Source organism: Stigmatopora nigra, chromosome 14 (genome assembly GCF_051989575.1).
Source record: "Stigmatopora nigra isolate UIUO_SnigA chromosome 14, RoL_Snig_1.1, whole genome shotgun sequence".
In the NCBI taxonomy this organism is placed as follows: domain Eukaryota; kingdom Metazoa; phylum Chordata; class Actinopteri; order Syngnathiformes; family Syngnathidae; genus Stigmatopora; species Stigmatopora nigra.
Window position 1 is genome coordinate 2,864,509 of NC_135521.1, and position 15,038 is coordinate 2,879,546.

Genomic DNA, 15,038 nt, shown 5'->3' on the forward strand with positions numbered 1-15,038 from the left:
AATGTAAATATTTTCGACTGAGTACTTTTTTTTTTTTTTTTTTAAATTACAGCTGCTCTTTCTTTGGAAAAAATACATTAACATTCTTATTTTTTTGTCTATTTTTAATTGCTTTAGATACAAATATCCAACAGACGTTTTATTTTAAAACCAATATATTGTATTATGAAAAGAAATAAATCAATAAAACAATTCAGAATTTTTGATATTTGTAAATATAACAATTAATGGCTAGGTCTGTCGACCTGTCTGGAGTTTGACTGTTCTCCTGCTTGGGTTTTCTGAGGGTACTCTAGTTTCCTCCCACATTCCAAATAACCTACATGCTAGGCTGATTGGACACTCTAAATTGCCCCTTGTTACGGGTGTGATAGTGCATGGTTGTCCATCTCCTTTTGCCCTGCTGTTCACTGATTCAGGGTGTCATGTCGGCCTCTGTGAGCATTTTTTTTTCCTTTTTGTGTGTATTTTTGTGCGCGTTTGTTTGCTGGTGTATAGCTCACATTTATGACAGGAAGTCAATTTCCTATTTGCCGTTTGTTGTGGCGGCGATTGGTCCGCTCTGTAGTTGATTTGTCTCACTGAACGCCAATCAGATTTTTCCCCGATGATGGACCGATGCGCTGCTGTTATTATTTACAAATTGAACTCCATGTCGTATTTCATTACTCAAGGTGTTTTGCATCAGAATGAAAACCATTAATAAATGCTTGACTTTGGTGGGCTCATAGTACTAAGATTATTTGAAATATTTCTTCATAACTATAGACTATTAAAATAAACAAAAAGTTAACATGGCTGCTCTAATTTTGGAAAATAGATATCAACTTTCTTCCTGGTTTGGGCTATTCATAATACTTCAGTTTTTTTTTTTAAAAAAATTTCCAAACCACTTATCATCACAAGTTTTTCATAAAAACTGCTTTTATTTTTTACAATTTTATTTTTTGTGATTGCTGCCCAGCAGATGAGTGGGTAGCTTGCCAGCCTCACAGTTCTAGGCTCTTGGGTTCGGGCCCAGGTTGGTCGTTCTGTGCGTAGTTTGCATGTTCTTCCTGCTTGCGTGGGTTTTCTACAGGTACTCTAGGTTCCTCCCATATTCCAAGAACATGCATGGTAGGCTGTTTGAACACTCTAAATTGCCCCTGGGTAAGAGTTCGAGCATGAATGGTTGTGCGTCCTGTGATTGATTGGCCACCAATTCAGGGTCTCCTCCGCCTCGTGCCCCAAGTCAGCTGGGATAGGCTCCAGGACCCCCTGCGACCCTTCTAAGTATAAGCGGTTCAGTGAATGAATGAATGAAAAGGATGAAAAAGTGGTGAGTCGATCCGCCTCAGTTTTGAGACCAAGGTTTCAACCATCATGTGTGGATTTTGCATATTTTCCCGGGTTTATGTTGGTTTTCCTCCCACAAGCCTATGTATGGTAGGCTGATTGAACACTGAATTGCCACTAAATATGAATATGAATTTGAATAGTTGACCATCTCCTAATACCCGATGATTTGCCGTCCACCAATTCAGGGAGACCCCGCTACTCCCCAAAGTAATTTCAGCACCCCCAGTAACCTTTGTGCGAATCTGTCTTACAAAAAAATTAATGAGTTTTTTGTTGTACTTTTTTAATAACATTTTTGACTAAGAAAAAAAACTATTATACATTGATTTTTTTTCAATACATTTAGCTTTAATCTTTAGTTGGTTTTGAGTCACTGGCTTTTGTACTTTAATATTCACTAAAACAAGATCAATAAGACGTGACCTGTACATAGCCCAAAATCAACATAAGGTCACAAAAATGAACAAGAATTTAGCATAAATGACCCACAATGCACTCATTGGCTGCCATCGGCGGATGGTTGTTATTCTGATTATTAGTCTATTCTATTAACTCTAGCTAACTGAATATTGTAGAATTATTTCTTAACTAATGTATGTCATTATCATAAGCATTCTGTCGAAAATATGAGATTTCTACCTCTACTTATTAAGGTCACCTTAAATCACACTGCCATTTATGGCCAACATCTCCCCACTTACAAGCACACTTACTCGATATTCAATTCCCAGGTACCTGCACTTTGTCCAAAGTAACTCTTTTTGCCGATCAAATCACTTTTCTGTGCTTTCTGCGTACGCTTGTCAGCGTGTGTGTACTTGAAGGGTCAGGACAAAACGAGTGCTTGTTAAAGGCAGCGAGATGCAACGCCTGAAGCTGCTTTTTTTTTTAACCTCAAGATGGAGACGGTGCAAAAAAAAAGGAGAAAAAAAAAACAAAAGCTTCTTTTAAGACGAAGGAAGTCGTGGCGGCGGCGGCGGCGCTTCGGTTTGCACCTTCATTGTGCAGTGCACAATAGCACAAATCAAAAGGCGGCCAGGTCGCTGAATGCGCCGTGAAAAGACAGACTTTCTGAAAGATTATGTGGTGAAGCTTACACATGTGTCAGGGACATGGACTCTGGCAGACTGCTAAGATGCTAATGCTGACATTCAAATAAAGATAGAGAATTTCTGTTCTTTTCACAAGTTCATTCTTTTCATTATTATTATCATAAAGGTAAAATGGTTAAGAATGTTTAAATCAGTGGTCTCAAACCGGTCCTCAAAGGGCCGCAGTGGGTGCAGGTTTTCATTCCAACTCAACAAGGATGCCTTTTGCAAGTGCAATCAGTTAATTAGATTCAGGTGCTACTTATTTTAAAGACACCTGATTGGTTAAAAGGTCGGCACTGGATCGGTTGGAACAAAAACCAGGACCCACTGCGGCCCTATGTGGAACTGGTTTGAGACCACTGGTTTAAATAATGAAAAAGATACCTGCAATTGAAAGCGCTTGACATCTGATCCATTTAGACTTCATTTATAATTTAATCGATTAGGAAATACTGTCATTAATTATGATTGTCGGACCATAAAGAACCTTATTCAACCATTTTCTCTTTGGACCAAGAATTTAGCTTCTTTTGTTATATGTTTGATATTTTATCTTATTGCTGTTTTTGGCATTAATGTATGTAGCACTCTATAGGAAAAACAGCAATAGCTGTAATTGTTGTTGGTGGTTGTAGATGTCTTTTGTAATCACCGTAATGATGACATAATTGGCATTGATGTATCTAGAGATCTTTAGCATTGAGGCCATTTTTGCCATTGTTGGTTATAAATGGCTTTGGCATTGACAGTTATAGACGTCTTTAGCAATGGCAGCAATAACTCTTCTGGCATTGAAATGTATTGACACATTTAGCATTGACGGACGGGCACAGCTGTCTTTGGCACTTATATACATCTTTGGCACCAGAGAAGTAGGAGAAGGATGCTAGGGAGACGAAGAAAAAATAATTGAAAAATGAGAAGAGAAAACGTCTCCCGACAGCGAGACTCCATTTTTTGTCTTTTTCATGGCGCTAAAAGCCTCGCGCATTCACTCACCTTGTCTTTTTGTCTTTATTGTCAATGTTATGAACTGTGTGTCATTATTCCTCTGGAGTGTTTTTCTCTTTCCTATTTTTCTCCTCTGAATGACTCCTCATCACTGCTTTCCTCTTCATATTTCTGTTTCATTTTGAAAGCCTTATTATCATGGCCCCCTGCCTGCCTTGTTTTTAACCTAAACTCGGTGTAATTAGCAACAATATAGTATGTTGATTACGCGTGCCAATGACAAAATACCAACCTAATAGAAGATTCATTTCCCTGCATTAAACTCGAGTGGCCGCCATTAATGTATTTTAGCATCTTAAAGAGCGGCGACCATTTTGTGAAAATCTCCCCCGGGCTGCTTTCGCCGATTCGTCTATTTGCTTTAAGGCAATCTGCTTGTACCATGCAACGCTTATTAACATAGAGCAAATATTTGCCAGATTTCCTCAGTGGAGTGGAAGTGAGTGCAGTCAGAAGATACTGTTAGTAATGAGGAACAACAATTTTGATTTCATATTTCAATCGCACTTTATTAGCATTGTTAAACAATTTGCCAACAAATAGCTTCAGGCACCAAAATTAAACCACACCAAAAAGTCGCTTCTGGCCAACATGTTACACTTACTGCATGTTTATTAGACTTTCTTTTTAGGTCTGATTCTGATTAACGTCTACACCAAATTTCAAGTTATTTAGTCAAACTGGTTCAATTTTCACGTTTTTGTGTTTTCGTAATTTGGACAGGACATTGGAAGAACTTCTGAAAGCCTACAACAGTGGTCTCAAACCGGTCTTCAAAGGGCCGCAGTGGGTGCAGGTTTTCATTGCAACTCAACAAGGATACCTTTTGCAAGTGCATTCAGTTAATTAGAGTCAGGTTATACTTATTTTAAAGACACCTGATTGGTTAAATTGTTGGCACTGGATCGGTTGGAACAAAAACCAGGACCCACCGCGGCCCTATGTGGAACCGGTTTGAGACCACTGGCCTACAAAATGACAGCTTGTCAAAAATAATAGATTGTTGGATAGATTTTTGGTGATATAAAGATGACATTTCATGTGGATTTTTGGGCATTTTTTCTTAAGACTTTTTGGTGAAATTGTGTTGAGCGGCTTCATTTTCAACAATTGTTCAGGATCATTTGTAAGTAGGAGAAAAAATACTCTAAAAATAGCAGCTTCGGAGAGCTGAAACTTTTTATAGGTTACTCCTGATGGACATAGTCACCAAATTTCAAGTTTTCAAAGTGTATCCCTTCTGTACCCATTGTTTTCAAGAAGTAATGACTGTGATTGACGTCCAAAACATTTCGACAGCATTCCTGCCAGTGAAAATCCACCCAAAACGCTGATCACTGTCAATAGCTGTGAATTAGTGACTTCTTTTTTAAGTCGGATGACAGGTTTCAAAGTAAATTTACAAAACAGAAAAACTTTATAGGGCGGCCCATATGTTGCGTGGTTAGCATGTCCGCCTCACAGTTCTGGGGTGATGGGTTCGAATGCAGGTTTGTCCTCCTGGGTGGAGTTTGTACGTTCTCCCCGGGCTTGCATGGGTTCACACCAGGTATTTCGGTTTCCTCCCACATCCCCAAAAGTGGATAAGTTCCAGCACCCCCCTTTTGAGGATAAGCAATTCAGTAAATGAATGAGTTAAAGAAAAACATTGAGTTGTCCTTTTAAATGGTCCCACTAGACTAACTACATCTAAAAATGCTATGCTAGCTATATTTCAATCTAAATTCTTGAAAGGTCCTGTTGTATTTTTTGTAATATTTGGTTTTGCGCTAGTTTGTTTAGGCGCCATTTTTTCATAGATGTTAGATTTTTGTCTCATGAATATTACTAAATGTATCTTTTTTTCAAAATTTTCTTACTGCTGTTTTTTCAAGACATTATTTGAAAATCCCTCCCACCTGTTTTTTGACTTTTTCCTTTTTTTTTGTATTTTTATTTTATATTTTTTTGCATGGATTGTGCTTTTTGTGCCCAGCGTGACCTGAATTGAGGTGTAAGACGTTGCGTGTCTATCCTCTCGCAGGTGCAGCATCGTCCAGCAGCAAGCTGGAGAGGGCAGCCGGACTAAAAAGACTTCCTTAAGACAAAAAAAGTCCCAAAGAACAGCCTTTTTCCCTCTTCTTCTTCTTATTCTTCTTCATGCTCCATTTTTAAAAAAAAATGTTGCGCTCCCCTGCCGTCCTTTATGAGGCCAAATGATTTTTGTGCTTTTTTTTTGGAAGGAAGAGAAAATATCCGCAACAAGACAGATTTCAAGTTTTTGGACTCCTTTGGACTGACTGGATTGTCTTTTGATTGTTGCTTTTTTTTCCCCTAAACCCTCATTTGGGTCTTACAAATTTATATTCTTTATTTCGGAAGTCAGGGTGAAAGATTCCAACAGCTCTTGGGGGACAGAATTCCTGACGAAAGTGAGAGCATTTTCTTTTTTTGAACGGCTTCCTTGAGAACTGTAAAACCACTGGCCTAAAAACACCAGAGCTTATTTTATCAAGAATTTGTAACATGATCTAATAAACCTCAAATAGCCTTCAAACACAATTAGAACAGGATGTCTGTGGCTACATGAATAAAAGCTTCAAGTGCAATTTTCAAGCCCTTAAAGATACTGTAAACTCAAAGTCAAAATGGATACATTGTTGGTGGATGGAAGAAAGTAAAGACATTGCTAACAACCCTGGAAAATGTATATGAATTTTACCAAATCACGAGGCTATGTAATAAGGATTTACAAAGGGAGAAAAACTGTTTTCCCTCTTAATGTTATGATTTCGTAGGCATCTCAATGCCGGCGGTCAAACATACTCCTAGGTTACTGTGGCCCGCTGCCCAGAGCCCAGAGCAAATTATGAAACTATCAAAATTATTAAATTCAACCTAAAATGCATTGCACTTGTCAGCTTTAACAATAGATGGAGCGAGCCACTTAAACAGTGATTTTCCACTACTTCAGGGGTCTAAAACCTGAGAGGTAGAAATTAATTTGTGCAACTGTACAATTTTTGCATTTTGTCTAAATAAACTTTTTAAAGAAAATTATCTAAATTATCAGTATGTAGTGTATATATTTATATATATACATATATATATATATATATATATATATATATATATATATATATATATATATATATATATATATATATATATATATATATATATATATATATATATATATATATATATATATATATATATATATATATATATATATATATATATATATATATATATATATATATATATATATATATATATATTATACACAATTTGTGCTGTGCAACACTTGCTAAAAAGAAAAATGGTTTATATGATAACTGTATAGCTTTAGGTTTGGAAAGGTTTGTTTGAATGAGGAAAAAAAAGGCATTATGATGTGCTATTTTTTCTTCTTTAAGAAATTTGCGTGGTATTGGATCGGGAGTCGGTCAGAAGATTCACGAAATCCGGTGACTCGCAATCAACTAGCATGCAAAAATATGTCAATGGGTCATCATTAATTGTGTTGATTGTACCCTTAACTCATTCACAAAAAAATGACAGATTTGTTACATGATTGGTTGGATTACATGAAAACAACAGTTTGTGTTAATTTTTCGCTTGGTTGAAACTAATGATTTCCTAATATACATTTAGCTATAATCTTGGAGTAGCTTTGTTTAACTTTGAAAGAAGAAAAGACGTCCTTTTAAATTGGGGACAAAACATTTGAAATTTAATACGTTTTCGAGGTATCTGATAAGGATTTGGTATCGGCAGATCCTCAAAATCTGATAACTCAGAATAACAGGCAAAAATTTGCTATCAGAACATATTTACCAGAAACTTCCAAATTTATATCAAACTCAACTGTCAAGCAATCTTAAACACGCTTAACATTACCTTTAAAACTTGAAACTGCAGACATCCTGTTAAAAAAGGGGGAAAAAGTACTTTATTATCACGAGATGTGTTGTGAGGTGTTCATAAAACAACATGATCGTTTGAATGCATTAGTATCTGTTCTCATATGTTTTAGCTTAAACTGCAGACACACCCATTAAAATACAATGGGGCTAATAAATATTTAGTCAACCACCAATCGTGCAAGTCATCCCACTTAAAAAGATTACAGCGACCTGTAATTGTCAACATGAGTAAACCTCAACCATGAGAGACAGAATGTAGGGAAAAAAACAGAAAATTACATAGTTTGATTTTTATAGAATTTATTTGCAAATCATGGTGGAAAATAAGTATTTGTTGGCAATAACGGAGGCCTAACTTCATAAGCTTTTCACACAATGTTCCTGGTATTTTGGCCTATTCCTCCCATGCAGATCTCCGCTAGAGCACTCATGTTTTGGGGCTACCGTTGGGCAACACAGACTTTTAACTCCCTCCACATATTTTCTATGGTGTTGAGATCTGAAGACTGGCTTTGTTGCCCTGGCGGTGTGTTTGGGAACATTGTCATGCTGAAAGACCCAGCCATGTCTCATCTTCAATGTCCTTGGAAGGAGATTTTCACTCAAAATCTCTCGCTACATGGCCCCATTCATTCTGTCCTGGTCGTCCTGGTCCCTTTGAAGAACAAACAGCCCCAAAGCATGATGTTTCCACCCCCATCCTTCACAGTGGGGATGGTGTTCTTCGGATGCAATTCAGTATTTTTCCTCCTCCAAACACGAGAACCTGTGTTTCTACCAAAAAGTTCTATTTTGGTTTCGTCTGACCATAACATTCCAGTCCTCTTTTGGATCATCCAAATGCTCTCTAGTGAACCACCGACAGGACTGTGTGTGCTGGCTTTAGCAGGGGCTCTTTATAGGTCATTCACTAGGTCCCCCCGTGTGGTTCTGGGGGTTTTGCTCACCATTCTTGTTATCATTCTGACCCCAATGGTTGAGATCTTGCATGGAGCCCCAGATCAAGGGAGATTATCAGTGGTTTTGTATGTCTTCCATTTTGTAATAATTGCTCCGACAGTTGATTTTATTTACACCAAGCATTTTACCTATTGCAGATTCAATCTTCACAGCCTGGTGCAGATTTACAATTTTGTCTCTGGTGTCTTTCGACAGCTCTTTTTGGTCTTGGCCATAGTGGAGTTTGGATTGTGAGAGACTAAGGTTGTGGACGGGTGTCTTTTATACCGACAATGAGTTAGGTCAGATGCTATTAATACAGGAAACGAGTGCAGACCTTGGTAACCCTCAGTAGAAGAAGTTAGACCTCCTTGACAGACAGAAATCTTGCTCTTATGTGACCAAATACTTATTTTCCACCCTAATTTGGAAATAAATTATTTAAAAATCAAACAATATGATTTTCTGTTTTTCTTTTGACATTCTGTCTCTCATGGTTGAGGTTTAACCATGTTGACAATTACAGGCCTCTGTAATCTTTGCAGGTAGGAGAATTTGCAGAATTGGTGGTTGACTAAATACCTATTTGCACCACTGTACTTCATACGCCTATGCTATACCATGTAGCTGATGTTAACCATGAAAAGTCAAATGAAATGGAGATGATGTACAGTCCATTCATTCATTAATATCCTGAACCACTTAATCCTCACAAGGCCCCCGGGGTTTGCTGGAGCCTATCCCAAATAACTTTGGGCATAAGTCGGGGTACACCCTGAATTAGTGGCCAGCCGAATGCTGGGCACGATGAGATGGACAACCATCCACGCTCACACACATACCAAGGGGCAATTTAGAGTGGGAGGAAACCGGAGTACCCGGAGAAAACCCACGCAGGCCCGGGGAGAACATGCAAACCCAACACTGGTGGACAGACCTTGATTCAAACCCAGTACCCTCGAACTTTGAGGCCGATGTGCTAACCCCTAACCCTCAGCCGCCGGGCCGCCCCCAATTGGACTGTTTTTCTTTTTTTAATAGTTTTCACATGAGGTCTTATTTGCAAATTTGTGTCAATCAAGCCATTGAAACTATAAATATTAAGCAATCATTTACCTGCGTGTAAATGAAAGCTAAATACCAAATAGAAAAGTGTTGCCGTGTAACGGGAAAGCATAATATACTCATTTTAAGCGCCGCCCTTCATGCAAGTTGTCAATCAAGCATTCTTGTCGTCGTTGCCTAATAGCCGAATGGAATATTTATTGCGCGTGTCACAGTGATTGGTATGTGTGTGCGTGTGTGTTATGGGAAGTTAGTCATGACTAGGGCAGTGTAGCAGGAAGTTGTTCCTGTGAATGTATTTATGATAATATGATTTGTATTCACTGGTTTTTAAGACAATAAAGATGTGTTGAGCTTACATTGTGTTGATGTACTCATTTTTCCGTTCTGGGTATCCTCACAAGGGTTGAGGGGGATCTGGAGCATTTCCCAGCCAACTATGGCCGGTAGATGGGGAAAGCTGTGAATTGGTTTCCAGACAATCACAGAGGTTGATTCATTTAATATGAAATTCAGGAGACATATGTATGAAGACCCACAACAAATGTTTTTGCCCACTCCATCCAGTTATTTCATTCATGTATCCTCCATACCGCACATCCTCAACAGGGTTGCGGTGGTCGCTGGATCCTAACCCAGCTGATTTTGGGCAAAAATAAGACTATACACCATAGACTAGTCGCCAGTCAGCCGTAGGGCACACACAGAGAGACAAATGAACAATTGCACTCATAATCACACTGCCACCAATGGGATTTGAACCCACACTATCCCACAGCAAGGTCAGGCGAGGGAACCTCTACACCACGAGGCAGTTTGCTTAAAAAATGCAGGCCTCACAGCTAGTATAACTTAGACCATCCGACTAAATGTCATGTCCTATCATGAGTTGACCAACAAACGATTTATCAATGAGTCTTTCCTGAAAACTTAATGAAAATCTAATGGAAATGTTTCTTGGAAGTTACCATTTTAGGATTGGTCAATTCAATCCACCCAACCATTATGACTTAGATAGAACATACAATATTGGTAGGATAGTCTATCATGAGTCAACTCACAAAAAAAATCCTCAAGAAGGCATACCTGAAAATTTTACAGAAATCTATCTTGTTATTTGGAAGTGACCCATTATGGTCGTGGGCTCAAGGCCCGGAAGCAGTCAAAAGAACAATTCTAATGGTGGGGGATTTCTCTTTATTGCAACGTACCGCGACAAAACCAAAGTACGATAGAGCAGCGTAGGCTAGTCCGTGAACGTCGCGGCGTAGGGACAGAGAGCAATGAGGTCCGAAGGATAATCCAAGGAGAAGGTACAAGATCTATGAGCGAAAATGTTGTCTAGGCAAAACAATCATTTAGAGATCAGGCCGCGAGAAGCGGAAGTAATGCGAGAAGATAGTGACAATGAACTGATAGAGACGATCCAGTAACGTGGTGAAGCTTTTGCTGGCTTGAGTAGGCTAGTGATGGTGATTAGTCAAACCTGGTACTGCTCCACCTGTCTGGTGCTAGTCCAGCGATTGGGTGACATGCACGTCCCCCCCACTTGCCCAGCCCTGGGCTTGACATGACCACTTTAAGCTCATTATTTATGCAGGTTGTTGTAAAAGTATTAAAAAAATTTAGTCCCCACACTTAGTGAAACTTAGTGACCTGATCATTTGTAGAAATGTATGTAGATGCCGACAAAAAGAAGTGATTTCCAAAATGCTAAGAGAAACATAAGAACAGTCATGCTCATAAATATATGAAAAAAAAATTCAGATTGGTTTGAAGTGTACCATACAAAATTAATTTAGTCATATCCCATACCTCATGCCCTTAAAAGGGCCTTATAGACTTTTTGGGGCAAATTTGAGTGGAATCAAAGGCACTTAGAATGCTGGCAAATCTGTTGCAACTTTCAAGTTGAGTGTGCATATTCAAATGCACTAGCTTTATTATCAACAGTACCATTAAGATTCATGAGGAGGATGAAATAAAACATTTATTTGAATTAAAAAAATGCCCCTACAGCTAAACCAATTCAACATTTCCTGCATTTTTTGAATTTATTCAATGTTATCCATCGGCATTATCCTACTAACTGTGTCATTTTAAGACTGCCGTGTCTCAAGACTTTTGCCCACAGCTGTGCATTTATCCACGTCAGAAGCATTTGGATTTTAATTGAGGTTTCGCTAATAATTAACATTCCGAGCTCACATTTTAATCTCATTTGGTTTCAGGCCTTTTTTTGGATCACGAACGTCGCATCGTGCTGCTTCCTATCACAATTCATGTTGAGTTATCTTCGCTGGCAAATCGCCAGCTAAAGATGCATTTTGTGCTTTCGTGTTGGAATGCGCGCGTGCGTGCATGTTCATACTTAGTGCTGCTGTTATATTTTAATTCAAGCTGAACAGCGGGCTTAATTACCGCCATGATAAACAACATCTTTCTCGTTCACTCGTCTTCAAAGTTCGGCCAGATGCACACTCATATGCACACGCAAGGAGTGTGTGTGCAGTGATTTAGCACATGTGAGTTCATGGCTCTTAATGAAAACTGAGGCCACAGTCCCAGAATCCCAACACTAATCACCATCCCGCTCTCTGGACACCACCCTTACCAAGACTCATAGTGTGTGTGTGTGTGTGTGTGTGTGTAGTATATATATAAATATAAAATATATATATATATATATGTATATATATATATTTCATATTTATATATATACTACACACACACACACTATGAGTCTATATATATATATATATATATATATATATATATATATATATATATATATATATATATATATATATATATATATATATATATATATATATATATATATATATATATATATATATATATATATATATATATATATATATATATATATATATATATAGATATAAATATATATATATATATATATAGATATAGATATAGATATAGATATAGAGATATATATATATATATATATAGATATAGATATATATATATATATATATATATATATATAGATATAGATATATATATATATATATATATATATATAGATATAGATATATATATAAATATATATATATATATATATAAATATATATATATATATATATATATATATATATATATATATATATATATATATAAATATATATATATATATATATAAATATATATATAAATATATATATATATATATATATATATATATATATATATATATATATATATATATATATATATATATATATATATATATATATATATATATATATATATATATATATATATATATATATATATATATATATATATATATATATATATATATATATATATATATATATATAAATATATATATATATATATATATATATATATATGCGTGTGTGTGTGCGCATAATCATTTTTACTTTGTGTGTGTACGTCAAGTGAAGCGAGAAAGACTTTTTTCCTTTTTTAACCTAGCAAAAAAATGTTTCATAAAATATCCCTCTGGAGACAAATTGACTTGGCAACATTAAATTTGGCAGAAATATCCAGCATGGATGACCCACAAATACGGCTCGAGAAGCCATGCAAGAAAAATCACAGGAAGTCAGCCATTTTGATTGTTTTTTTAACATTTGGCCATTTCTGCCAATTTAAAACATCAGGCCCCACATTCGGTTAGACTTATCAAGATGAAATTTGGTAGATATGAGGGACTCTTGAGGACGGGACTTAGCCACCCCTGGGGTACAGAATTAAAAAAAAATAATGAATCAACGAATGTAAAAATGAATGAATCAACGAATGAAAAAATGAATGAATCAACGAATGTAAAAATGAATGAATCAACGAATGTAAAAATGAATGAATCAACGAATGAAAAAATGAATGAACCAACGAATGAATGAATCAACGAATGAATGACTGAATGAATGAATCAACGAATGAATGACTGAATGAATGAATCAACGAATGAATGACTGAATGAATGAATCAACGAATTAATGACTGAATGAATGAATGACTGAATGAATGAATCAACGAATGTAAAAATGAATGAATCAACGAATGTAAAAATGAATGAACCAACGAATAAATGACTGAATGAATGAATCAATGAATGAATGAACAAACCAAAATGCACAGGAAATCTTCAATTTTACCATGCAGTTCCATTTTTTAATGACTTAAGTCGTAGTTTTCTTTCTTCTTTTTTTAACAAGAAAATACTTAGCAGCTACTTGCTCTCCTGTTTCGCCTTTGCTGTTAAACACTGCATAGCCGCTAAAGAGCATTCATTTCCCCCGGGCTTGGAATACTCTTTTAAAAGAAGAGGAAATGTTGGATTTCATCGCAGTCAAACGAAGTCTGGCGCGAGTGCTAATAAAACGCCGCAGCGCGCGTTACGACAGCAGATAAAGCTAACCAAGTGTTTAGCGGCCGCGCGTCACAAATTAACAGCATCGGGAGCGGAGCCGGCGTGTTTTGGCGCCGTGAATCAGGGAATAATGAGAGTTTATTAAGCGCTGGCCCCACTCAAAGTGGCAGCACGAATTGGACGTTAAAAAGCTCGCCGCTAATTTAATTTTCATTTTTACGAGCTGCTCACCGTCTGCATCCGCAAACGCTAAAGGGTCGTATTTGCACGCTGGATACCCGCGCCAGCCGGAATTTGACAGTAAATCATATTGAGATTTTCATTAGCTCTTTTCACACGTGCCATCAAAGCTGACCTGACTCATGCGAAATGTGTTAATGTGAGACGCTGAGGATGAGAGAACTGGTCATTTTAACTACGGTAGATGTCCAATCTGTATGAACTGGATTCTGGTTAGATTTGAGTGATGAACTGGAGAACAGAACAGGAGGGCGAAGGTTTCAGTTTGTCCCCAAAGGCAAGTTAGATTAATGGATGGATGGGCATCGTACACATTGATGGATTCTCAGAAAAATCTAGAACAATCATTCAGTATTTTTCTGCGATAGGAGCATCCCAGAAGGCGAAACTTGATGGATCATCTTATTATATTTTGACTAAGTCATGACAATTTAGCACCAGTCCTCCCAATTCAATTCATGAAAATGTCACCCCAAATTTGTGTGATTATTTTTGGCCATCATGCAACTATTTGGGCTACCAGTGACCATTTTGAGCAGAAAGTTAACCACTGTCAAACAAAAAATAACTTTTTAAGAATGCAAGTCATGACAATTTAGCACCAGTCCTCCCAATTCAATTCATGAAAAAGTCACCCCAAAATTGTGTGATTATTTTTGGCCATCATGCAACTATTTGGACTACCAGTGACCATTTTGAGCAAAAACTTAACCACTGTCAAACAAAAAATAAGTTTTTAACAATGCAATCGAATGTGCAATACAGCAGGCGGCCCTTTGGATTCATACAGTATCTCCGAAATACCACGTGCACTGATTTTCCATTCAAACTAGGACATTTGTACTCCCCGTAATCATGAATATGGAAGTAAACATCTTAAATGGGATAAATTGTAAAATTCAACAATTTTAAGGCAATTTTAAGGGTATTGCTTATAATCCGAGGCGGCTAATATGCGAGGAAATACGGTATTTAAAAGGCATTAGAAATTTAGATAATACTACTGAGCTTTATTTTTGTACACAGACGTAAAACTGAAAAATGCCACTCGAAATAAGATAATTCAAAATCTGAAAA

At 36.8% G+C, this 15,038-nt stretch overlaps 1 protein-coding gene and 1 long non-coding RNA gene across 4 annotated transcripts in view; one reads left to right on the forward strand and one right to left on the reverse strand.

Moving 5' to 3' along the window:
* Window positions 1-15,038, forward strand: part of LOC144207212 (protocadherin-1-like) — a 105,727-nt gene that overhangs the window by 70,286 nt on the left and 20,403 nt on the right. The window contains exon 5 of one of the 2 annotated variants that reach the window (XM_077732547.1): window positions 5,467-6,496. The exons of the other annotated variant lie outside the window; for it this stretch is intronic. Coding sequence (XP_077588673.1) covers window positions 5,467-5,525 — 59 coding nt within the window. The 3' untranslated portion in view covers window positions 5,526-6,496. Of the gene's footprint in view, window positions 1-5,466; window positions 6,497-15,038 lie in introns of those variants that run through there. 2 annotated transcript variants of the gene reach the window in all.
* Window positions 1-15,038, reverse strand: part of LOC144207214 (uncharacterized) — a 49,789-nt gene that overhangs the window by 1,932 nt on the left and 32,819 nt on the right. The window contains exon 3 of one of the 2 annotated variants that reach the window (XR_013328603.1): window positions 7,326-7,351. The exons of the other annotated variant lie outside the window; for it this stretch is intronic. This is a non-coding gene — a long non-coding RNA (uncharacterized LOC144207214). The remainder of the gene's footprint in view (window positions 1-7,325; window positions 7,352-15,038) is intronic. 2 annotated transcript variants of the gene reach the window in all.